Source organism: Bactrocera neohumeralis, chromosome 4, assembly GCF_024586455.1.
Source record: "Bactrocera neohumeralis isolate Rockhampton chromosome 4, APGP_CSIRO_Bneo_wtdbg2-racon-allhic-juicebox.fasta_v2, whole genome shotgun sequence".
NCBI lineage: Eukaryota > Metazoa > Arthropoda > Insecta > Diptera > Tephritidae > Bactrocera > Bactrocera neohumeralis.
This window is the reverse complement of record NC_065921.1, coordinates 75,857,334-75,883,554: the sequence shown is the minus strand read 5'-3', so window position 1 is coordinate 75,883,554 and position 26,221 is coordinate 75,857,334. Positions and strand designations below refer to the sequence as shown.

The following is a 26,221-nucleotide window of genomic DNA, read 5'->3' as shown; positions in this document are numbered from 1 at the left end:
CATAAGATCTCTTAGTATCTTAGTATAGTCCATAGAATGTATTAGGTGAAATCAGCTGCTGATTTCCACCCAGTCGAGCTTCCCTTTTAAGAGATCAGAAATTCAAGATGGAAAACTTTAAATGGTCTACCTATCAGCCATCATAGTATGAGATTTTATGCTTGTTACCATGAGTTCTGATATTCACGTTGTGGGTCCCAGACTTGCTGATATCTTTCAATAAAGGAATTGCGTATACTCAAAATGTAAATTTTTAAATCTCAAATGAAAAGAAAAAAGAGGTATTATACTTTTCCCAGGTTTATACAAAAAATTATGATATAATTAATAAATACATCAACTTCCTAATTAATAACCATTATATTTACACGAAATTCCAAATGTACTTCTTCTCTACCTTTACCAATCAGGACCCGCATGACAGCCGCGCAATGCCTGGAACACAAATGGCTGCAGCGGCGACCCAAACCGCCGAAAATACTCGCGCCAAAGCCCTCGAATGTGCCGCCACCGAAATTAAAAGCGGCCACACCTTCGCCAGTGCCACCGCAAGAAGAGGAAAACGTAGAAGATCTGGCGTGCGAGCCAGAGCCAGAGCCAGTCGCAGAAGTGGTAGCTGAAAAAGCTGAAAAAGAAGCAATTGTAATACCAGCTGACACGACTACGGCGGAGGTAAGTGAAAAATTACGAAAAAAATATGCTACAACCAAAACACTTTCCTCGCCGCATAGACAGGATTGCAGACCCCACCCCGCCCAAAACCAAGCAAATTAATTAATCTAACGCTGTGCCGCATTAGAATCGCAAGACATTACAAGAAAGTAAGTCTGTGTTGTTTTTTGTGAAATTTTTGATTAGAAAACGGGTTGCCGCACAACCGTGAGTTTGTGCCCTCACGCAGCGCCATCAGCAGCTTAGTTGCTCATAATTTGGTAGCCACCTTTCACTGGTTTCGCCAAGCAGCAATTTGTGCATTCCTGTCTCGCTTTAAGACTAATTAGATTTTCGCGACTTTCAATTACTTAATTTCATTACGCTCTTTCAAAAGTAAAAATACGCGCACGTTCGCAGCCACTTTGAGCTACTTTGAAGCTTCGCAGAACAATTTTAATTTTCTCAACGCAATTTTGATTTCAAAATTGTCTCTGAGTACACTCCCAGTATCCGGTGGGCGGGGGAGCTGGCTAATTTAACACCAAAGTACCGCAAATTAACATTGTTCTGGCTGTGGGGCGTACAAATTACGGTGAGAAAATATGTTAGTGGAATCTTAAGACTGAATTGGCAACTCCATCCAAGAGTTCATATATTTACGGTTTAATTGTTCGGGTACTGAATTTGAGTCTGCTTTTTGGAGAACATATTTTAAATACTTCGCATTTTCGACTAGAAATTCTCTAGATCTATCGAAACATTTGACTGATTTTCACTTAATAATACCACAATACCTTTATTGACCGCGTGATAAGAGCTCTTGAAGTTGTATGCCTCGGTATTCGAGCAAAGCAGTGAGCAAAACCTACGAATACAATTGGTGTCCCATATCGGGATCATATGATTGATTCTGTGCCCGTCCGCTGCCTTTGGAACATTTGGGTTCTCGGTTTTCGTTGAAATCGTTTTCGTTATATGTATGTCTGTAACATATAAGAAGCCTATGGTCCCCATTTTCTATCTTTTTTTATAATTTGCCGCTTAACCAATACTCCAAGCTGTTGAACTTTTTAAAGTTCGAGGGCTTAGCAAGCAAAAAACCGGATCTTTTAATTTTGATTCGACGGCTTACTTCACCTAGGCTTACAAATCTTTGGTTTCGGTTACATTGGTTACCCATGATTTCATTAGTCTGTGGAGCTTCCATGTAAACTGAGCTCTCTTTCCACAGTTTTCTTCAATAAGCACAAGTATTATCCCAATCAAGTTCAAAGAACCGACAGATATTAGATTCAGTACCACCCATAATATTGCATAATAACCTCACCAAACTCAGAAAGCGCTCGACCAATTGTATTGAAATTTGATGTGTACGTATTTTATGAACTGCTGATTAGGAATAAAACTGGTTCCAATCAGAAAAGCTTGTTTGTAACGGTAATTATAGTTCTATTGGTTAATTTAGCATTGCTATGACCTCTAGGATACAAAGAATACAAACAAGAAACTTGCCATACTAGGTATTAGTATACTACATACATAGTATTACAATTTTTATAGAATAGCCTCATCAAACTCGAGAAACGCTCGACAAATTTTATTGAAATTTTATGTTTACGTATCTTATGAACTGCTGATTAGGAATAAAACCGGAAGACTGGGTAATTCAGCTACCGATCGTTGCAAAACATAAACAAGTTTTCAAAATTTACGAATGTACTTCTGTCATCTAAAAGTTTCTCATTTACCTGTAATTCTTGAAAATTGGTAGTAATCTGCACATCAACCCGGAAGACTGGCTATTTCAACTAATCCATCAAAAGTTTCTCATAAAATTCTTAAAGATTTATAAAAATTTATTTTAACAAAAACTAATATATTCTTTAATCGCTAACATCTCTCTTACTAGGCCAAAGAACTCGATACCACCAAGGACAATTTGAAGAACTTCATCGAACGTTGGGAGGAACATCCCAACAGCCCGTACGTGTTCGATGTGGAGAGCAATGTGATTGCGCCGCTCAGCGAGACATCATTCAATAAGACACACGGGCGAGATAGCATTTCGTCGTCAAGAGGTGAGTACTGTCAGCGTAGACTGCGGCAGCGGCAGCAACAACAGCTCATACTTGGCAAATAAGCACAAAATACACAAGAAATATTTGCGCAGAATATTGCACAAACATGTACACATACTTTTAACAGGCAGTGTTAGTTTTACAAATTAATTGTAAAACAAAAACAATTAATTGTAATACAAAAACAAAAAACACAGTTAATAACTGCATACAAATGATTTTATTGCATTTTGGCGTTCACTTATGAATTTTTGTATGTGTTGGTTCTTTTGCAAAAACAAAAATATTATTTTTTCTAAAATTTTTATAAAAACTAAATTTTCCAATAATTTGTTTGTATGTATTTTTTATGAATATAAAATAATATACTATATATGTCTGTATATGAATGCCAGTTATTAACTATTTATCTTTATTAGTGCATAAGTGTGACTAATCATTTATAACATTTATATATAATAATTAATATAAAATAATAATACAAATACAATATAATTAAATATAATTTCGCCTACTGTGATAAGCAACCAAAGAAAGAAAGAGAAATATACGTACATTAAAATTGTATAATACAAAGCAAAATTGAATAATTTTTAACAAGAAAAAACGGTAACGAAAAAAGTTTTCCTTACAACGACTTAATTTTGATCGTTGAGTTTGTATGGTAGCTATATGCTACAGTGATACCATTTGAATAATTTTTACAAAGATTGTAGAGTTGTCTTGAAAAATAGTCCGTGCCAAATTTCGTGCAGATAACTTGTCAAATAAAAAAGTTTTTCATATAAAGACTTGATTTTGATCCGTGAGTTTGTATGACAGCCATATGCTATAAAAGTGCGATCTGAAAGAATTCTACACAGATTATAGCATTATCTTAAAAAATTATCCATGTGAAATTTCGTGCAGATAACTTGTCAAATAAAAAAGTTTTTCATATAAAGACTTGATTTTGATCCGTGAGTTTGTATGACAGCCATATGCTATAAAAGTGCGATCTGGAAGAATTCTACACAGATTATAGCATTATCTTAAAAAATTATGCATGCCAAATTTCGTGAAGATAACTCATCAAATAAAAATGTTTTCCATACAAGGACTTGATTTTTATGGGTGAGTTTGTATGACAGCCATATGCTATAAAAGTGCGATCTGGAAGAATTCTACACAGATTATAGCATTATCTTAAAAAATTATGCATGCCAAATTTCGTGAAGATAACTCATCAATTAAAAATCTTTTCCATACAAGGACTTGATTTTTATGGGTGAGTTTGTATGACAGCCATATGCTATAAAAGTGCGATCTGGAAGAATTCTTCACAGATTATAGCATTATCTTAGAAAATTATGCATGCCAAATCTCGTCAAGATATCTCATCAAATAAAAATGTTTTCCATACAAGGACTTGATTTTTATGGGTGAGTTTGTATGACAGCTATATGCTATAAAAGTGCGATCTGGAAGAATTCTACACAGATTATAGCATTATCTTAAAAAATTATCCATGCGAAATTTCGTGAATATATCTTGTCAAATAGAATAGGCTCCTATACAACGACTTGATTTTAAACGATGAGTTTGTATGGCAACTATATGCTATAGTGTTCCGATCTGAATATTTTCTTTGTAAATTATAGCGTTGGCTTAGAAAATAATACATGCCAAATTTCGTCAAGATCATTTCTCAAATAAAAAAGTTTTCCATATAAGACTTAATTTTAGTCGGTCAGTTTGTATGGTAGCTATAAGCTATAGTAGTCCGATATTGGCGGCCACGACAAATGAGCAACTGCTAAGATAGAAATAGGCGTGTACGAAATTTCAGAGCGTTATCTCAAAAACTGAGACACTTGTATACATCTACAGACAGGCAAAAGAATAGACAACATGACCAAATCAAATGACAGACAGGATCCAAACGGTGTTAGAAAAAATGACCCTTGCGCAGTAGCAGAAACTCCTACTTATCCAGAATCCCTGACATACTCAAAAACCTGCATGCAACGAGTCTCCGCAACACTGAATGTTGCATGCATTACCCATCTAACACCCTCCTCCCTTTGGTCCGACCCCGTCAAAAGAAACAGACGTTTCTTGGGCCTACCGTTAGATGACCTCGACGACAACTCAAATGATATTTACCATCCCAACGGGGATTGAATCTCCGTTAAAACAACAACAACAACCAAATCAAATGAATGAGTGAATTTCAAACGAATTCGGTTCGAATAATTTAATATAATTTTTATTTTTTTATTCAACTAATTGAAATCAAATGTGTCACATAAATGTTAATACTTAACAACAACAAATTGAAGCACTACAATATCCACATTTACACATACAGCATCACAGTTATGTCATATGGAGCGGCATCTATTGTATTGAGGTAAGCGCTTGCTGATCCCAATATATAGAATACTGTTCATTGATCGCATATATGCACCTTAGTGGCGTTGTCAAGCGTTTCCTTTGGCTACAATACGTTAGCGCTCACAAAATTTTGTTGAAATCCATCATTCATCGAAGTAACGCAAGTTCATACAGCATAAACATACGCCTTATATAACTTACATAACAAAATTTTGTTTTTGTTATTTTTTTATTAATGAAATAAATCTGTTGTTCAATCACGGTTTCATCCATTGGATGAATAATGCTTTCACTTCATGTAAACATTTCATCCATTCGACGAATATTTATATTTTTTCTCGTTTATTGTTCTTTTGCTGTATTTTGGAATTTGTAGTCGCTTTTTATGCCTCTATAAATTGTATTCATATTGCCTTCTTATATATGTACATACATACATGTATATAGAATTATATAGTATATGCATTCATCCTTTAACGGTATTATGTAATCGGTTGTAGTTTTTTATTGATTGACCCCTGACTACCTATAGTAAACGTAAGAGAATATATTCACAAAGTTTGTTCGATATATCCAACTGGTTTTTCAGTTTAGACTTTTCATCCATTCGACGAATGCATTTTTTCATATTATCATCTAATGCTATAGCTAAAAATTTACATTGATAGTGAAAGTATTGCATATATCCATCAAGTTTTGTGAATATATTTCATAAATTTCTGAAGAAATTCCTAGTTGAGTTCAAAAGGCAGCTATTTTTGACTAATTTTCGAAATTTTTTACTGGAAAATGGCAGGCCCATATATACCAAGTCTAAACTAGTGCATTAACATTAGGGTAGACTTGTAAGTCGTCTCGTCATTCCGATCTTTTTACATCCAACAGACCAAATATATATTCTTACACTGCATTAACCATCAAAATTTACTTTTTCATCCATTGGATGAATATGAGGATATTTTGTTTCAAAACTGCCAATCATGAGTATCTAAACGATCCATTTCGAGGTTCCCGACTTACACTTTACAGAAAAAAACACAGAAACTTCAAATAAAATGGGGAATGAATATTATCATTCGAAAGAACTTTCTTTGTCATTTATTTTTTGAAGTTTGTCTCTTTTAAAAGTTGGCCGCGGCTTTGTCTCAGATAGTCCATCCGTTGAGTCCAATTTTGATGACTCGTTCGAGCATTTCAACAACATAAAAAGTCGACCACTGAGTTAAAAATTATAACCTTGGGTATATGATGTTGGAATTTAGAATTGAGCCGGAAATTGGCCTCATCGCTGAACAAAATTAGGCTCGAAAACGTATCTACTTGGATCTTTTCAAGAGCTCGTAGAGCGAAGCAATGTCACATGAGAAGCTCCAGCGATTTCAGTTCTTGCACAAGCTGTGTTTTGTACGCTTTCAATTTAAGATCTCGAATTCTGCCAAATTTTGTGAAAATATCTTGTCAAACAAAAAGGTTTCCATACAAGGATGTGATTTGGATCGGCAAGGATGTGTTAGTATAGCAGCTATAGTCTCCAGTGGTCCGATACTGACGATTTCAACAAATGAGCAGCTTCTTGGAAGGAAAAGGACATATGCAAAGTTTCAGATCGTTATCTCAAAAATTGAAGGAACAGTTAATGAATATACGGGCGGACGGTCGGATGGATGGATAGACGGGCAGACGTACAGGCAACCACGGCTAAATCGACTCAGTTTATCGCGCTGAATTTATATATACATATGTATATGTATATAAAGTAAATAGGAGGTCCCCGCCGTTTCTTTCTGAGTGTTACAAACTTCGTTTCAAACTTAATATACCCTGCTCAGGATATAAAAATGTATTTTATTTAGAAGCTCAAAAATATTTTCAAGCATGAATAAATATTGTTTACGAAATTGTTGCTTTCCTGCATGTCGTTGAAAATAACTTATTTATTTAATATCTCGAAAACAATGGCCTTACCGCTTAGCTTCCGCACACATAATACATGCATATAACTGTATGTATGTAAGTACAAACTAAAGCAAGTCACAAAACTAATTCTAACTCTCTTTCTCTTTTCTTTCCTCTTTTCTTTCTCCCAAATGCATTCGTCGCACAGTTTGCTCACCATCGCCGTGCGAGTCCATAGAGACGATCATCGATGATGATGTGTTCAGCAATGCCGAGCAGGACAATGACAGTCCCAGCACACTAGCCACACCGATCAATGAGTCGCGTGAGAAACTCTTCCCCAGCAGCATCTCGTTAGCGCCCACTTCAGGCGGTGCCACACCCACACCGACCAGCACTACGCCCACACCACAGCCACCGCTCCAATATGGACCGCAGCACCTACTCGGACGGCGCGGCTTCGGTGATGAGTTCGGCGGCAGCGGTACAAATCTCAATCAACAGGAACGCAGCATGAAGAGCTATCTACACACCTTCGATCGACGCAATTCGGACACAAGTTATTTGATCGGACGACGCGCTTCGGGTGAACGCGTTAATTTGGCCGATGAAATACGAAAGTTGTCCGATCATTTGCTTATGTTGGCGGAGATCAACACAAAACTCGGCAGTGAGACAAAGTTGGACGCGGATGCGAATAACAACAAGCACAGCAAGGCGAAAGCCAGCGGCGGGACGACTAAAGTAAAAGCGAACGCGAACGCAGCGACTAAGGAGACTACGTCCAAAAAGACAGCGACCACTAGCAAAAATAAAGTGGCAAAAACCGAAAGTACTGAGTACACGACGGTATCAAGCAACACAGCCACAACAAGCACTTCGAATACAACAACAAGCTATAGTAGTAGCATAACAAGTGCAAATGGTGTGAAATCGAAATTCAGCACAGTCTCCATGCGTCTACAGCAATCGATCGAGGAGACACCAAAACTAACTAATGGCGGTCCAAGCTTCGGTGTACCCTGGAAATCCAGCATAAATAGCACAACCAACAAATCAAGCGCCAAAAGCACAACATCAACAGTGAAGACAAGGAAAACAGTGTCGGTGGCCAGCAGCGAGGAGTGCTCACTGCAACGTCAGACCCACGAATCGGCGAGCGTACGGCGTGCCAAATTTCGCATCAATCAAATGTCACGCGATGTGCCGATCGGTGTGCCGAATATTCATCAAGCGGTTAACCTCGAAGAGGCGGCTAATACCACCAAGGACTGTCTTTTGCATCTGCTGGAGAAGTACAACGAGAACGAGTCGAATAAGTGTCGCAATCCGATGACGCGTCATCAGAGCATTAGCGTCGATTGGAATGTGAGCGATAATTTGGAATATCGTTCAATGAGCTCCATTAATGCGTTCTTCCAGCGACACAATAATACCGGCGAGCACGTTCGCCAGGTGCAGGCTCAATTAGAGAACAAAACCGGTTCGACGGCCGGCGGCAAGTCTTCTGGTGGTGCTTAAAGTACCCCAACTCGTCGGTAGCTCGTACAGTATGGCCTGTAGCTAAATCTAGTCCGCAATATGTTCGCTCTTCGCTCTTTACTTTAAAGATATGCAGAGATTAACTAAAACATGACTTTCTTTTCTTAAGCTAAAGATTTATTTTTGAAGCAATGTAATAATATTAATTTAAATATTATTTTATGAAAATTTATTAGTAAATTATTATTTAAATAAATAAAACGCTGCAGAAATTGCAAATTAAATAAAAATCCGCAAAAGTTCAAAACTTGAACTGCCAAAACAGTTGTGGATCGGAAAGGTAAGCACGTCCAGCTATGTGAAAATTCCAAATCCTCATTAGAGCCCTGCTGAGTCGAAGCTGACATACTCGTATAGTTGATGGTAAAGAATTAAGTGTGTAGTCCTGACCGGTAAGATCCTGTCTTACAATACTTGTATATGTTCGGTTCGAGTTGTGATTCTCTTCAACCTCTAGCTTACTAAAGTTTCAAAGGATATCTAAAGTACGACAACAATTAGACGAGTCGGATATCCTCAGCATGGACTGAGGTTTCTAACAGCAGAATTTTAGCGAATTCCAGCATAGTATCCAGTTGGAATATAGGTGACCAGACACACATGTTATCGGACCCGAAAAGGTACAAAGTTAATTCACTAAAGGAGACATTTCAAATGCGGTGACCACAATTAAATACTTGGGAACCTGCTAGCCGGTAATGATCACCTAATCCACTCATTAATAAAGAATAATGAATTTCTATTTGCAGGCAAGAATCGTCCGAGTTGAGCTTTTCGCGCAACCAAGATCGAAGAGGTAAACTGCAAAATACCTAAATCATAGCGAATCGGCAATTTAACTTCGAAATAAATGGGGATCCATTTCGAGGTTCCCTACTTTTTTGAAGAAAAAACCCACTAACTTCAAATTTAATTGGGAATCTTCTTGTTATTTTTTGAATATTACCTCTTTCAAATGTAGGTCGCGGCTACATTTCAGATTGTCCATCCATTGAGTCCAATTCTCGATGACTCTTTCGAGCATTTCGACTGGTAACTGGCGAATGATATGCGTTATATTTTTCTTAAAAGCCCGAATCGAAACAGGATTGACCGCCTAGACTTCAGACTTTACATATCTCCATCCGAAAAAGTCTAACAGTGTGATATCACACGATCTTGGTAACCATTCGACTGGCTCGAAACGTGAAATTATCTGCTCACCGAAGTGTTATCTCAATAAATCCATTGATTAATACGATATGTGGGTATTGGCGTCGTCTTGTTCAAACGAAATATCGCCGAGATCAGAAGCCGCAATATCAGGCATCAAATAGTCGGTTATCATGTTAAGTTCTCACCGGCATCAGTTTTGAAGAAATACGGACCGATGATTCCACCGGCCCCCACAAACCACACCAAACCGATGTTTTTCCTGAATGAAATGGCAACTCTTGAATCTCTTCAGGTTGCTCATCGTCTTAAATGCTTTAAGTTTACTTCTCTTCGCTAAATAAAATTTGCCTCGAAAACGTCGGATCTTCTTGGAACTTTTCTAGAGGCCATAGAGCGAAACGACGTCGCTTAGGAAGGTCGCACAGCTTTAGTTCTTGTACAAGCTATATTTTTTACACTTTCAATTGAAGATCTCGACTTAAAATGCGCCAAGTCATTTCATACGTCAGTCCGAGTTGCTGTGAACGGCGCTGAATCGACTCTTCACGGTCTTCGTGTACATGTACTCTTACCTACGGCTGCTATATTTTCTTCATTGCATGCTGGACGTGGTCTATTCGGTCGATAATTATCCAATATTTAATACTGAGTCTCAAGGTGGGTGATTGTGTTGGGAATAGTACGCTCAGTAGGCCGATTATATTGACGAGAAGAGGTCCAACGACGAAACGGTGCGAGCGGGCTTCTTCTGTAGTAATCTATACACAAGGTAGCTTCAAACTAAATGATTACAATTTAGTCTTTCAGGCCGAAATTCCGGGCATAACGGAAGGTTACTCTAAACAGCAACTTCATCCACTTTTTGGTGGATCGCCAGGCAACATTTAAGACTATTCGTAGCGTCAATACGAAGGCACATTGTGTTAGATTATGCAAGCAGGCAATAACTAGACTCACATAAGGTAACTCAGTAAAAACCATCTGGATGCCCAGTCATATAGGAATGGAGGGAAATTGAAAGGCAGATGAGCTGGACCGCTCGGGATACGCAGGAAACACAAATCTCCTAAGCTGTCCTAGACCATTCCGGTATTCCAAGGGTTGTTTCAAGCAATGGACTCTTGAGGAAAGCCACAGGTCTTGGTATACAAATAACACAGGATATATCCAAAAGTTACTTTGGGGTAGTATTGATCGTAGGCAGACTACTTCTAGGCGAAAGGGAACTTAGTACTTAATATTGTAGGGGTTAACACAGGACACGTACCTCTAAGATTCTACATTCAAAAATTGCAAAAGTGAATTCGGTGGAATGGAGAGCATGTGCGGAGCATAATGAGATGCTGAAACAATATTTATAGGAATAACTAGCCTTCAGCCCTATGAGACGGAAATCCAAGCCTTCCAATGCTACAAATTAAAAAAACATTGGACGGTTGTGGTGGAAAAAACTAGGTTTTTCAGCAAATCCACTGAGTTGCTGGATAAAGCTTAATTTGATTACCAACCGGGAGCAGAATGGACATAATAAAGGCCTAAGTGGAACTACCTATGGTCTGTCACTCAAGCTCCTCCTTTTCCTTTTCTACCAATCACTGTTAATCCCGGACGAGGACCTTAAAATGTAGACAAACAAAAAAACACGTTAATTTCGGATGCACCGAAGCTATAATAACCTTCACAAGTCACTCATTATAGCCGTTCTATGTATATATGGTACAGAGGCATGGACGATGACAATATCTGATGAGTCGGCGTTACGAGTTTTCGAAAGATGGTGCTTTGCAACGGCGAATACTGCAGTCGATAGAACGATGAGCTGCACGAGATAAACGACGAAATTGACATAGACATGGGTCATGTGCTCCGAATGGATGAAAACACCCCAGCTCTTAGAGTATTCGACGCAGTACCGAAAAGGGTAAGCAGCGGAAGACATCCAATCAGTTGGAAACACCAGATGGCGAAGGACTTGGCTACACTTGGAATCTCCAATTGGCGCCAGTTAGCGAAAAGAACGGCTGCCGCGCTTTTGTAAACTAGTCTATAACCGCGTAAACGGTTTCTACGTCCATAAAGAAGAAGATTTGCAAGTGGACAAATGATCATGACTCAGCTCGTCCTTTTGCTCATTTCTAAACATGCTTCAGCGGGTCTTCCGACGTTTCTATTTATTAAAAATAGAAAACAACTTTAATTTCGTTTTGTTTATTACTTTTATTTATTTGTTTTGTTTTTGTATTGGACTTTTTATTGTAATCACTGAATATTTGTATGTATGTATGTATGTATTATATTAGATATACTTATGATACCTTACAAATACCGTTAATATAGTTAATTAGCTTTGATACAAAAATAAGAAAAGTGTGAATTGTACAATCAAGAAGTAAACGGATGCCGCGAACATTGAGGTTATGCACGCGACAAACGCTCCAACTGCTTCCAGCTTTAGAAATGTACCATCAAATATGTATATAGTGGTTAAAATAGCAAGCAAAATCAAGACGCTGCACCAACCAGATAGCTGTGGGGGTGTATAAAAAATACAACAACAGCAACAATAGGTGTTCGAGCAGCGTGTGATTTTGTGAAACTTATGGCAACGCTTAGACTAAGTAATATGAAATGCTTCTTAGAAAAACATAGCAAATACCGCGCTTTGAGGTTGCAAGCGACAAGCAGCATGCACAGGCAGCAAGCATTTGTGTAAAGTTACTTCCAAGAAGAAGAGAAGAACAAGCAGTAATGCACAAGCAATTGCATTTTTAGCGTTTGAAGTGCGTTGCAAGCATAAAAGCATGTAAGCGCACTGCAGTGCACACTGGATGCCTTTGTAAGCGCACTGGGTGGGTGATTATGATGAGTTTTGATTGTGGTGAGTTTTGTTTGTAGTAAGATATGATTGTAATGCATTTTAAGTATGGTAATTTTGGACTGTAGTGAACTTCGACTATTAGGAATTTCGACTGTGGTGAGTTTTAACTGTGGTGAATTTTGACTGTGGTGAGTTTTAACTGTGGTGAGTTTTAGCTGTGGTGAGTTTTAACTGTGGTGAATTTTGACTATGAATTTTGATTGTGACAAGTTTAAGATTGGATTAATTTTGACTATAGTAACTGTGGTGAGTTTTAACTGTGGTGAATTTTGACAATGAATTTTGAATGTGACAAATTTAGAATTGGATTTATTTTGACTATAGTAACTGTGGTGAGTTTTAACTGTGGTGAATTTTGATTGTGACAAATTTAGAATTTGATTAATTTTGACCATAGTAACTGTGGTGAGTTTTAACTGTGGTGAATTTTGACAATGAATTTTGACAAATTTAGAATTAGATTAATTTTGACTATAGTGAATTTTGACTGTGGTGAGTTTTAACTGTGGTGGGTTTTAACTGTGGTGAGTTCTAAGTGTGGTGAGTTTTAATTGTTTTGTTTTGCGTGAATTTTGTCTGTAGTGAGTTCAAAGTGTGTTGAATTTTAACTGTGTTAATTTTTTATTAATAATAATTAAACTAAATATTTTTTTGCACTTTTTTGCAAACAACTCGAATTGTACAATACCCAAAAGTTGTGCGTTTTTTCGAACGAAAATGAATTTGTACTCAAGAAAGTTAATAATTTTTACAATTTGTACTTCGTTTAAGGCGTATAGTTAAGTTAGATGATTTTGGAAAAGTAAGTTAACGAGTTTTTGAAAATCACGTATCAGGCAATGTTTGAAAAATTTGCGGTTTTGAAATTTGGTGACAATTTGTAAACGCTTTTGAAAATATTTTGGCGACTTTTCAACTCTTTACAGCTGCCGAGGCACAGTTTAGGCGCAAAAGTTAGCGCTTTTTCGTAGTTTTCAATAGAAACGGTACAAAAAACGGTAAATTTTGCGTTGAACTTGTGCAAGAACGGCCAAACAATGCCCGAGCGCGATTTTTAACAGTTAAATGAAATTTTACTGCTTGCATTACAGTTTGTAAAATGTCAAATCTTGCTTTGCTGCTAAAATTTGATATTTTCGAAAGTGTAATGCAATATTTTGAAACTTAAATTATTTACAATTCATATTCATGATCATGTGTGCTTATAGGATTTAGCTTATTAGTTAAGTTTTCAATTTTGGCATAAAGTTATATATGTATAGGTGTGTATATGTGCGATTTGTTCAATTTTTTTGTTTGTTTTAAATTTTGTTGTAAATTTATAAATGTTATTGCCACTTTCGTACAACTTACAGTATAAATTTTCGTTTTCAAATTTAGCTTAGTTGTTAGTTATTGATTTTTTGTTCGTCTTACAAAACTTATTAGTCTATATGTGCATATATAAACAGTTATTTCAAAGAAATTTGCGTTTCTCTGCTTAAGTATAAAGAAAATTTTCGAATCTTTTAAATTTTAAACCTTTTTGCTAGAAAAAATAGCACAGTTAACTTGAAGCGCTAGTTTTTGCCAAAACCGATCAAAAAACCGTTTTGTAACCGTTTAGCTTCAAATATAACCGTACATTTTGACATTTGGCATCTTACGTGCGCTGACTTAACAATTAATCTACAATTTGTATGGCTTGATTTTGAAATGTTACAACAATAATTAAATTTAAAGAAATTAAAACAAAAAGTTTTAATAGAAAAAATTAAAATTAAAAAAAAAATTACTTACACAACTAATGGGTGAAACTAGTTTACAAATGTACGCAATTCAATATACACTATGAAATATATGTATATATATATTTACGCATTTATGTGTAATTAATAGCTATTTATATATAGTTAGCTACACTAATTATTTATATATATATGTATGTATAAGCTGGTATATAGTTAATTATATACTAATTATATTAGATTTAAGGTTGGAAAATTTGCAAGTCGCCGTTTGCGGCATTAATTATTGCGTTGTAAACTTCGCTGCAGTGAGAAATGCGCGCTAATGCTGTACGCATGCGTACTGTGGCTGGGTCCTGAGCTGCTGCTGCCCGAGCTGGTGCGCGCACGCTTGGCGGGTGAGACCTTTTTCGGCGTTTGGGCGAGGCGTTTGCGCTCCTTCATGTACTCTGGAAGAAGAAAATAAGAAAAAAATATTTTAGTAGAGCCAAAATGTGGTATTGTAAGCAAAAAAGTACAATAATAAAATGAAAAAAATAATTATAAAATAAAAAAATAATAATTAATTAAAAATAATAATATTAATAAATAAACCACAATGTTCTCAAGCGTCTCAGAAAAGTAAACAAAAGCAAAAATTTAGCGAGAACCAAAAACAAAACCAAAATTCTTTTTTGCGAGAATTTGACGGGGAAAAACGCAGTGTGTGTGTGTTTGGGATCAACAAAAGGCAAGCAAAAGTCAGGTCGGGGTAATGCACTGCATAGATATTTGTATGTATGTATGTATATGTACATATAAACAAAGTTAGGTAGCTATGTATACACAAACATACATATATGTAGGTAAAGTATAAACACAGCGAGCGCGTGTTGGCACGTGACTGACTGACGGCCTGGCTAGGCATTGTACGACTGGCAATCAGTGCCTGCGCGCAGCCAAAGGCACAGCGCTTCTATTTACCTTTCTTTCGGCTGCGCACAATTAATGCCCGTTTGTGTGCGTGCGGAAAGTTGCACATGCGGCACGTAAAGGACGATGGAAAGGATGAAAAATGGCGACTTGCTGCAAATAGATCACGGCGCTACCCGCATAAAGTCTGTAAGGCAAATTTGGCAGCTGACAATTGCAGCATAATCCGTGATCAATAGCAGTTTTGCTTTGACGCGCGTCAAATAGCTCGCGTCTACCGGCATAATTAGAGTGTGAATCACTTTTGCATGCATATATTTTCAAATATTTTAGATATAAAGCAGCACTAGTACAAGGATTTATGGACCGTGCACAAAATAGTCAAGCCTATATAACCAAAACGCCAGATTTATAGGCAGCCAAGTACAATGTGCTAAGCAGTATATCTTATGCTACTATGTGTTTTGAGCTACTAAAACAACAACAACAACAATTCAAATATATTTCGTTTTAACTGTTTAAAAAACTTAAATTTGAAACTGTCATTGGAAATAAATATTTTATTTACGGCACTGACACTTTTATTTTAATAACAGGGTGCACAATATGTGTTAAAATTTAATCAATTATAAAAATTAAAAAAAGGAAAATATATTAAAAATTTAAATGAAATAAAAAACAATAAAAATTAAAATAAATTAATTAAATGATAATTATCAAAAATAAAATAAAATAAAAAAAAAAAAAAAATTAATTTAAACAATAAAAAATAATGTTTTCTTTTTTATTTAAAACTGAGTTAAAAAAAGTTTTTAGACAAAAACATTAAAATTGCATTAAAAAATTAAAATTAAAGCAACAAGTGAACTTAAAATAAAAAATAAATTAATTAAATTCAAAATATTGAATAAAAAATATAAAAAAATTTATATACAAATAGAATTTAAAATTAAAAACAATAAAATAAATAATTTACAAAAGAACAAATTATAAAAATTAATTTAAACAAGAAATAAAAAGAAAAAAGTTAAGAAAAATTAACAAATAAATAAAGACAATTGTTCAATTCACAATCTGTCGTAAAGCATCGTAAAATCTTAAAATTATAAATTTTTACACTTGTTTTTTTATAATTTTACGATTTTACGATGCTTTACGACAGGTTGTGAATTGCTCAAATTAAAAACAAAATATTAAAAAATGAAGAAATATAAAAAAAAAACTTAATAAAAAATAGAATAAAAACTTAAATTAGACTTAAAATAATAACTAATATAATACATTATATAAAAAATAAAAACAATTTATAAACATTAATAAAAAAAAGCAACAAAATTAAAAAAAAAAAAAACACTATTAAACAAGTTTTAAAATACATATATAAAATTAGAATATTAATAATATATACATATGTATAATATTGCCTGCCGTTAGAATAACAAAAAAAATTCTAAAAGATTACAGCTTTGTAAGCGGTTTTAATATAAAAAAAAGTTAATAAAAAATACAATAAAAACTTAAGTTAGACTTAAAATAATAACTAATATAATACATAATATAAAAAATAAAAACAATTTATAAACATTAATAAAAAAAAACAACAAAATTAAAAAAAAAAAATAAAACACTATTAAACAAGTTTTAAAATACATATATAAACTTAGAATATTAATAATATATACATATGTATAATATTGCCTGCCGTTAGAATAACAAAAAAAATTCTAAAAGATTACAGCTTTGTAAGCGGTTTTAAGCGCAGCAACATATGTATATGCCACTCATGTGTCTGCTTGAGCACCAAAATACATACATCCATACATACATATGTACATACAAATATTATTCATAAAAAATGTATAAAGCCCTGCTGTCTGTTAAAAAATCTCTGTGTTCATTCAAGTGCAACAACTTCAAGTGTCCAACAAAGAAAAAAACACTCGAATCTCGAACGCAGCGTATTGGAAACGGAAGAAAATCAAAGATTGCTACATTTACATGCGGCTGACTGCTTTAATTGGCTTAACAAGCGCGGTTTTGAAACATTTATGCTGGTCGCACAGCAAACAAATAGCGTTTTGAATAATTGAGAACTTATATGTAACAACAAATTGTCGAAAAACAAATAAAAATTATGCGTAGATGAAAATTTCCAGATGAAATGCATGTAAAAAGCAATACAAGAGCAGCTACAAGCTGAAATTGAAGGCGAGTGTTCTTAATTTTTACAAATAACCAGAAGAATTATCATAAAAATCGAAGATCAAAGAAGTAGCGAACGCAAATGCACAATATAAACAACTCGCATGCGACAGAGAGACACACAATCCTCAAAATTACAAAATTTGTAGACGTCAATTATAGGAAGGAAAAAAAAAAACAAAAAATGCTAAAATATTGACGCCGCGTGCAAATGCAAAGTGACATTAATTAATCCATGCATTTAAGCAGTGCCTGCTGGAACGTTGCAAAGTGTGTGCACAGGCGCACAATAGAAGTGATTTTCACTACCAAAGGGCAGCGAATGCACACGTTTGATGTAAAAGGTGCAGCAATAATTTACAGCCGTTTGCAAACGAAATGTGCACAGCTGTTTATATTTTCAACGAATTTCCCCCCGATCAGCAAATGTACCAAAGCGCACAGGGTAAGGTAGAGGCGGCAATACCATATGTAATGTATGTTGATGATGTGTCGGAGGTTAGCGGATGGGCTGGTTTTTCCAAAGCACATATGTAAAACAAAAAGAATTTCGGAATGCAGGAAAATGTTGCAACACATGTGCATTTCTATATGAAAACGTTGTAAAAATACATACAATATGTGACAGCATTGAGCATCGCTTGTAAGCATAATATCGTGGCCTACGTTTAAACTTGCTGGTGGTGGCAGCATCGCATGTAAACATCACCCTCATCAGCAGGCAGCGCTTACGATGTAGGGTGGGTTTTCATGCTTTGGAAAACTGCGATTGCACACGTTCATATGTAAGCTTGTGTGTATGTCTGACTGTTGTAAAAACTATATTACAATAGTCGCTTGATCACTGCTTATAAAAGCGTACAGCTTTGTGCTGTCTGCACAGCTGCGTCCCGCTGGACTCACCACCAAGCCCAGTGATGTGCCTTCTTATCTGCGCGGTGGTGTGTAATATGTGAATCACTTGTGCAGCGAAAAAGTGTGTGTGCTTGTAACAGCAGTAATATGACGATCGATACGAACCCTTTAGTGTAGTTGATGATATTCGAGGTTAGGGCACAGTGTGTTGCAAAAAGGTAAATTTGAATAGAATATTTTTGATTACAGTTGGCAGAAACGGGTTTTATTACAAAAAAAATTTAATTTATACTAAATTTTTAATGCAATTTAATACAAAAAAATTTGATTTTGACGGGCATTTTGTATGACAGCTATACGTTATAGTGGTCCGATTTGAATCATTTGTTGGGAGATTGTACCATTGTTAAGGATAATGATCCACACATAATTTAGTGAAGATATCTTATCAAATAAAAAAGTGTTCCATACAAGAACTTAATTTGATCGTTCAGTTTGTAGGGCAGCTATATGTTATTGTGGTCCGATATCGGTTTCAACACATGAGCAGCTTTTTAAGGGCAAAACTACGCGTGCAAAATTGCAGAAGGATATCTCAAAAACTGAGTGACTAGTTCGCGCATATACGGAAAAACAGAGGGGCACGACTAAATCGAATCGGGTCGTCACACTAATATAACAAAACAACACCGCTTTCGACACACTGTGCTTTTCAGATATAGTATGACCCTTTAGTAATTATATTTTTTACTCGCTATGCATTTCAAGCGCACTAGCCTTTACCGGCTAACAATAATGGAACAAAGTGCAGCAACACTATAATTATCTGATTGTTCCAGCGACTACTTTCAGTTGATACCAGTTCGATGGAGTGTCAGATTTTTTTTTACAAACTGTTAAAAACACTTTCTGTATATTTTTTAGCTATAAGCTCTTTGCTTTGATGGACAATACTTTTTCCATTTTTTGTTTTTGTTGGTTTACTGATTTCGCTTTACTTTCAACCGGAAATGATTTGAAATCGTCGAAATTACATATCCTGCAAACATTGATGACTGTGATACGCCTACACAACCGCTTTGCCGCTGATACAAAAGGCACAACGCAATGTATGTCAATTGCGTAGCCTTCCCACCGGAAGTCTGTCGATCGATATACCGTTTAGGAAATCACAAAAAAATAGAAACCACAAAGGCTAAATAAAAACGTGAGCAGTGCTGCAATCGGACTTTAATTAGTATTTTAAGGTTAGGTTTATCGTTTCAGCTTGCTAATGTAGGAAGAATATGCTTTGTAGGAAGAAATATAAAACAAATCATGCTAGGGTAGTTTGTAGAAAATGCATTGCGAACGCCTACAAACATATTCGAATAAAAAGCTGACAGCACAAATGACCGAAAGACCGTTAAAAGCCATAAAACCATAACGAAGTTCACATAATCAAGGTCTGCTGCACACAGCCGTACATACATACGTGCATGTCAATATGTAAATTCGATTTCGTGAATAATTATTGCGTGAAATATTGGTTTCCTGTATTTATAACGTACATTTTGGATAATATGCACACACATACATGACATGACACTGCTGATACAAAATAAAATTAAATAAATATAATATGCATTTACACTACAGAAAACTATGCTCAATCAAGCGCTACAAGGTAGGGTCGTAAAAAAGAAATTCTCACGCCAACAAAATAAATTTGCGGCCGGTGGTGAAATTCAGCAATTTTTGTGTTATATCGAGCAACTCAATATTAATATAACAGTTTATGTCAAGCAACTAGTGCTTTACTTGATATTATCAAAAGCAAGTTCGAACATTTTCCCACACAACAAACGCTAGTAAAGGAAGTGGAACACAATTACACGCCTGAATGAGCAGCGCAAAGGAAACACAAGCGTGTACGTATTGCATGAAGTCCACGAAAGAAATTGCTGCAACTAGTTAATAACTACTTTTTTACAAAAAATATTATTACTTTACTGATTAGCGAGTTTCTATAGCAAGTAAATAGTTAAAAGTGATTATGCTTACCTGTAATTTTCGGTTGACGCTTGCGCAGTGGCGATCTGCCAGCAGCATTGCCATCATGCGTACGCTTATTGCTGCCGCAATTTTCGGTGCCGGGTACTTTGAACACCAACGACTCATCCTGTGAGTCATAATCGCCGCAGGAATCTGTGTCGGTCGATGTTGATGTGTTCATCATGTAATTTTCACGTTCGGCCCGTTCGTCCATTAGTAAATCGGCATTTGACGGCACAACCGGTGCGGGCCGTACATGTGCAGCACGCGTCAGCGTGTAGACTTCGGGTGCGCGATTGGATTCCTGATAGGAAATACGCTCCCAAACGAATTGTGTATTTGTGGTGAGTGGCGAGCCGTTGCGGAAGTCAAAACCCCATTTTTTTATAGCACGATCTTGTTGTTTGTCCAATTCCTCGGCGAAGGTTCTGTGAAGAAGGAAGGACATTTTTTTTTATAAATGTTAATCATAATTTTTTATACTTTTAAATTATTTTTCTAATAATTGTTTTTATAATTTTTCTTATTTTGGATAATAAATTTTTTTTATGATTTCTTTCTTATTTTTGATAATTATTATTGTTTTTTTATAATTTTTTTTTTTTTATTTAAGAAAATACAGAATTTCAGAAAAAGGAAATATTAAAATAAATGTGTAAAAATTAATGATTTTTAAGCTATTGGACCTTATTGACAAATATTTTTTAAGGATTTTACTATAAAAAAGGTTATGAGATTTTTATACAAAATTATTAACCCTTTTATTATTATAAATTTGCATATATGTACATATGTATATTAACAAATGATGTATGTTTTAGTTTCTAATCTAAGTATATTATAGATCATAAATATATATATTTTCATATGTACCCTGAATCGATCAAAATCAATATAAAAATCTTTGTACACCCTATATACTATAAGAAATGGAACTGTGAAGGATATTGAAGCTTTAGTTAAGGTTTTTCTTTTTTATAAAATTTATTTACATCAATCTTCCAGCATAAAAATATTAATTATTTCACAAACATTTTCTGCTACCTATTAAAACCACAGTTTGCACCTACTACTGGACGTTGGAAACTACTATTTTAAACGTTTCTAATAATTTAATAACTAAAATACCATTAACGTACATAATATTTATACTTAGTAGACACTTACTTTTGTGTTTCCACCGGGTTGGCTGGTCCAAAGAGATCACGCTTAATGCGGTTCAACTGGCGATTACAGGTCATATTACGTCCCATGGCACTCGGACTAGCGCGCAGCTTACAGAATTCGGTTAAAATCACTGGATTTATTACACGTGCAGCAGTCATCACTTATAATACTTGTTAAAATATTGCTTAACAAACAATAAATGTCACAGAAATATAATTATTAGCGCTGCCGATTGTCTTTCGCAAACACTTCCTTTGCTTATTGCTTCGCAATTGCTTTATTATTATGTTTTTTCGCAACAAAATGCTTGCAACAACACTTAACCTTGAAATCAGCGTTTATTTTTTGTGAATTTTTTTATTCTTTATTTTGCTTAATTATGCAAAGCAATACAAAGTAAAATTCAATAATTCCTACAAATTGCCAATGACGTTGTTTTATTCAACTGAGTGTTTTTCAGCAATTCCCTCAACCACGTTGTGTTGTTGCTGCAAGTTTTCAGTCTCCAATGCCAAAATACTTGGTACTTGTCAAAAGTTTTCGCGCCAAAACTTGTTGATTTCCCCACTTTTGTTTTTTATACGATGATTCTTCCACACTATTACACTGCCCAATCGGTGCGAATCACTTTGGGGTACAGTTTCGTTGATCAACCAGCTCCACCTAACCTGCACCCACTGCTATGCACTGTAGACACTAGCGTTTGTAGCAAGTTATTAATAGTTTGTATTGATTTTTAACAATTTATTGTCACTTCATAAGGTTTTTCAGAAAATATTATTTTAAAATATTTTCCCAAGAAATCGCCCCCACTTGCAGGTCGCCCACAGTAAGCACAGTATATCTGTAGCTCCACTACACTACGTCTCTTTGTTTGCTCTTATGTGCTTGCGCTGCTCTCACTAAGCAACAACACGAAATGTCAAAAGTTTACTCGTTGCTTTTGTGCTTTTTATGCCACTATGGTTACAAGTTTTTCCAAGCACTTTAAACACAATTTGCTCACAAGTATTTTTCCATATAATATTGAAAACCACTAATTTATATATTCATTTGTATATTTTTATAGTACTTCGAATATTTTCAATACGAGTACGTGCGTAATTTAATACAAAACTCAATGCACGAATGCTATACGTTTTCACACTAGATTATTTGTAAACGAATGACTTGTACTCGCTGAACGCTCTCGACGTACTGACGTTTGCTTTCAACTTCGAATTTTTATTTTGCCATCGCTCGACGTAAAATTATTTGTACAATTGCCAGCAAGAAGAGACAACCCAAAATTATAAATACAAAAACTCCACGCAATAGGTACATCGGTATACACGGTGGTGGTAGTTTTCTCTGCATATGGCCGTTTACACTTTGCTTCGTTGCCAGCAAACAAAAGCAAATACACACACGAACTAATGTAAACAAATAGCAATGTTACAGAGTGCTGCGAACGGTTGGCAGCGAACGATTTGAAAATTCGAAATGTTATGCGATAACAGCAACATTCACAATGGTGGCTTGACTGTTGGCCGAGGCAGAGAATGTAAAAATGTTTAATGTTCTCTGGCCGAGGCTGCCTGTAACACAGGGTGTGTTATGTTATGAAAAAATGTGTATTGCTTGCACGAGTTCCTGTGGCTTAAAGCCGCAAGTGCAACAGTGATGCACTGCTTAACAGTAGTTGCTCCTTTTTTACTAGCCTCACACACACATGCGCACACACGTAATCGCGTTTACTTTCAATTGGAACTTTATTGTTTACTGCTTATCGTCCTGCTGCATGCATATGCGTATTTGCTTTGCGCTCGTACGTAAATACACACACACACAGGCGTTCGGTGCGTGTTTTCGTCTTTGCCCTTTCAGCGCGATCAGCGTAGATTTTGATTTCTTTCGCTGCTCGTAAGTGCATTGGCTGCAGTTTTATTAACTAATGTACGTTTGTATATCTCCATATACAATTGTATACATACATATATGTACGTACATACATATGTATACTGTATATAAGATACTTTGTTGTTATTTTCTTAAACTCATTTGGTTTTGTCGTATTTAATTTATAGTTTAGTCTCGTAGGTTTTTATTTGTTGTACTTACATTTTTGTTTTACTCGTTTCTTTCGTCTTGATTTTTGTTTTGTCCATGCTGTACCCAACTGCATATTCACTGACTTTTTTCTTGACTTTTGTACTGGTTTTATCTCTTTTTTTATTATGTTTGCCTTTTGGTTTCTTATTTTGAGTTCTATTCTTCTTTGAACAGCACTTTGTATGGCGTATTCGTATTGGATTTTGCTCTCTCGTTCCTTTATTTATTTTTTGAAGATTTCACTTTTTTATTACACTCTAGCACTTGAATTGTGTTGGTGTACCAAATATTGTATATGTACTGTATTTGTATATTTTTAGAAGTTTGCCTAAAAAGTAATTGGAAAACATTTGTGGGGTCATATAGCCGATTGTCAGGTCGTTAGGCGAATAGATAACGCATAAGTGGTGTTAAAAATATGACTGCGTAAATATTCTAATGCAGTTTTTTGTTTCTAAAGATATTTATAAATTTTCTTATATGAATTTTTGAAGAATATTCTCAAATATATTGACACTCGATATAAATAGATTTTTTTTGTAATTCTCAAGAGTATTTAACACCTTAAACTCTCCTCAAAAGTTTTCTAAAATATTAGAAATGTTACTAGTCTCAATATGTGATCTTCAAAAATCACAATACGCCCTGACTATAAGTTTTCTACAAGGTTAGGATCTGATAAGTTTGCTGATAACTTGGTTTACCTGAAAATCCACGATTTTTCAACGCCAGCTGACCAATGTCTCTTAAGTTGAAGCATTGGGAGCCCTGGAATCCGTTGTGTCTTATCCGGCTGAAGGCATTCTAATAGATATTGTTCCAGCGTTTCATTATCCTCCGCGCATATTCTGAATTCTGCTTGTGTTCCAAGACCTGAGGTGTTCCTCAAACTATTACTTCAAATAACTATTGATGGCTTAAAAGAATTGTGACTCCACCTCTCCCCGAGCGAGCCAGCTTTGATAACCCTACAATATTACTAAGTTCAACACTACCCCAAAACAATTTTGTCGTATGCCTCGTATTGCTTGTCTTCCAAAACCTAAGGTGTTCCTCTAGAGTCCATTGCTGCAAACAACCTTTGAAGGAGCTGATTAGCCTGGATAGCTTAAGGGAATTATGTCCCCTCTGCGAATGGCCAGCACCTTGACGCGGTCCAGGGGCTTAAGCTGCAAGGCATTCACGGCATCTCCCAACCTGCTTGAGCGGTGCTGCATGGCACCACTCCTGCGGATTGTCAGAAGCTGCATGCGTACGGCAAGCAAAAGCTGCCACCTTCTAATCCAGGGTATTAAGCGACTTCCGTACTCATTGGATGATTTGCAGCCAAGAGGTTAGTTCGACTGTATTCGACTGGGCTGAATTGGGAAGTAACTGTGGTCTTACCACGTCTTGGGGCTCTGGCCCCGTGGACCTTTTCATTCCCCTACACCAACGTAGACCCGACAGCTCAGCACATTGAGCCAAGCGTCGTAAGAAAAGGATGATAGAAGCCAAAACAATAACTAACCAAAAAAGTAAACCTTGCAACGGACACAAGGAATGACTAAGGACGACGACATGAACAACAAATTTAGCTTTTTGGATGCACTTTCGCCAGAGGAGGAGCTCCGGCTGCTGCGAAAGTAGCGAGTACCACCAAGGCACCCCTCATGGGCCATGTAGCATGCCTCCTCTGAAGTAGATCCCATGGAAGGAGGCTGCGCACCCAGATGCACTGTACACCTTTTCCATGAGGAGATCCTGGAGCAGGGTAAGCTCCTCTGGCTCCAACATCTACGCCGGGTAGTTAAGAGGCAGCACAGCCATTTGGATGCCTTTGAGAGCATCCGCCTATCTGCACCGTCCCTCCCCCACCCGGGGGGGATTTGGTGCGTTGACCTCCAGCTACCTGTGCGTTGCTGCACCTCAGCCGTTTAGAGCTAACGTAATTTTCCCGCTTTTCAGTTTTGCGATTTGTGTTTGGGCAGTCGAAGGCGCTGCATTTTCGCTACCTCGCGTGGCGGTCGGGGTTGCGTTAACCGGGCATCGGTTCCGAGCCTCGCTGGCTCCCGAGCGAATGGACGCGGATTTGCGACTTTAACGGTCCTTCGCTGCTGGGAAGGCACTACTTCCTCTGACCGTGTTCGGCGCTAGTACCTCCACCACCTCAGGAGTCTTCCTCTGCCGGAGTTGCTCCAAGCTAATAAACTGGGAAGGCCCCGTGCTCTGCGCAACAAGAGGAAACGATATTCCGGTCATGCATAGCGTGACAGTGTAGCTCCCTAGGTGCGCAGTGTGTATGGCTTACACTTTCAAATGACTTTTAATTTTTTTTAGCAACTGTAATTCCACCACAAATATTCGCGACTGAAAAGGTTATTTACCGTTAATTGCCAAAAAATTAAGTGCTGCATTGTTGCAGAGAGCAATTTTGCAGCTAATCAACACTGATGATCAGCAATATCATAGTCAAGATCACCTAGACAGCGCTAATCCGTTAAATTTTGTGTCTAAATTAGCAACGGAATCCCTCTAAAGCCAATCGAAACCCTTTTCCATGTCTTATTACCTCTTTCTTGCTCATATTTTTACTAATTAAAAGCAATTTCACAAAATATTTGTGCAAGGCTTGTGAGCAAACAAACAAAAATCATTAATACCAGACATATGTA

At 36.2% G+C, this 26,221-nt stretch overlaps 2 protein-coding genes across 7 annotated transcripts in view; one reads left to right on the top strand and one right to left on the bottom strand.

Moving 5' to 3' along the window:
• Positions 1–8,768, top strand: part of LOC126755217 (death-associated protein kinase related) — a 130,959-nt gene extending 122,191 nt beyond the window's left edge. For all 6 annotated transcript variants that reach the window (XM_050467617.1, XM_050467619.1, XM_050467616.1 and 3 more), the window contains exons 8-10: positions 411–672; positions 2,564–2,732; positions 7,213–8,768. In XM_050467617.1, coding sequence (XP_050323574.1) covers positions 411–672; positions 2,564–2,732; positions 7,213–8,525 — 1,744 coding nt within the window. In that variant the 3' untranslated portion in view covers positions 8,526–8,768. The remainder of the gene's footprint in view (positions 1–410; positions 673–2,563; positions 2,733–7,212) is intronic.
• A 4,062-nt stretch (positions 8,769–12,830) lies between these two features.
• On the bottom strand, positions 12,831–22,879 carry LOC126755319 (uncharacterized). The gene is made up of 3 exons (XM_050467792.1): positions 21,477–22,879; positions 20,319–20,737; positions 12,831–14,755 (listed from the first exon to the last, which is right to left on the bottom strand). The coding sequence occupies exons 1-3, from the start codon at positions 21,632–21,634 to the stop codon at positions 14,586–14,588; spliced, it is 747 nt and encodes a 248-aa protein (XP_050323749.1). The 5' UTR covers positions 21,635–22,879; the 3' UTR covers positions 12,831–14,585.
• Positions 22,880–26,221: the final 3,342 nt, after the last annotated feature.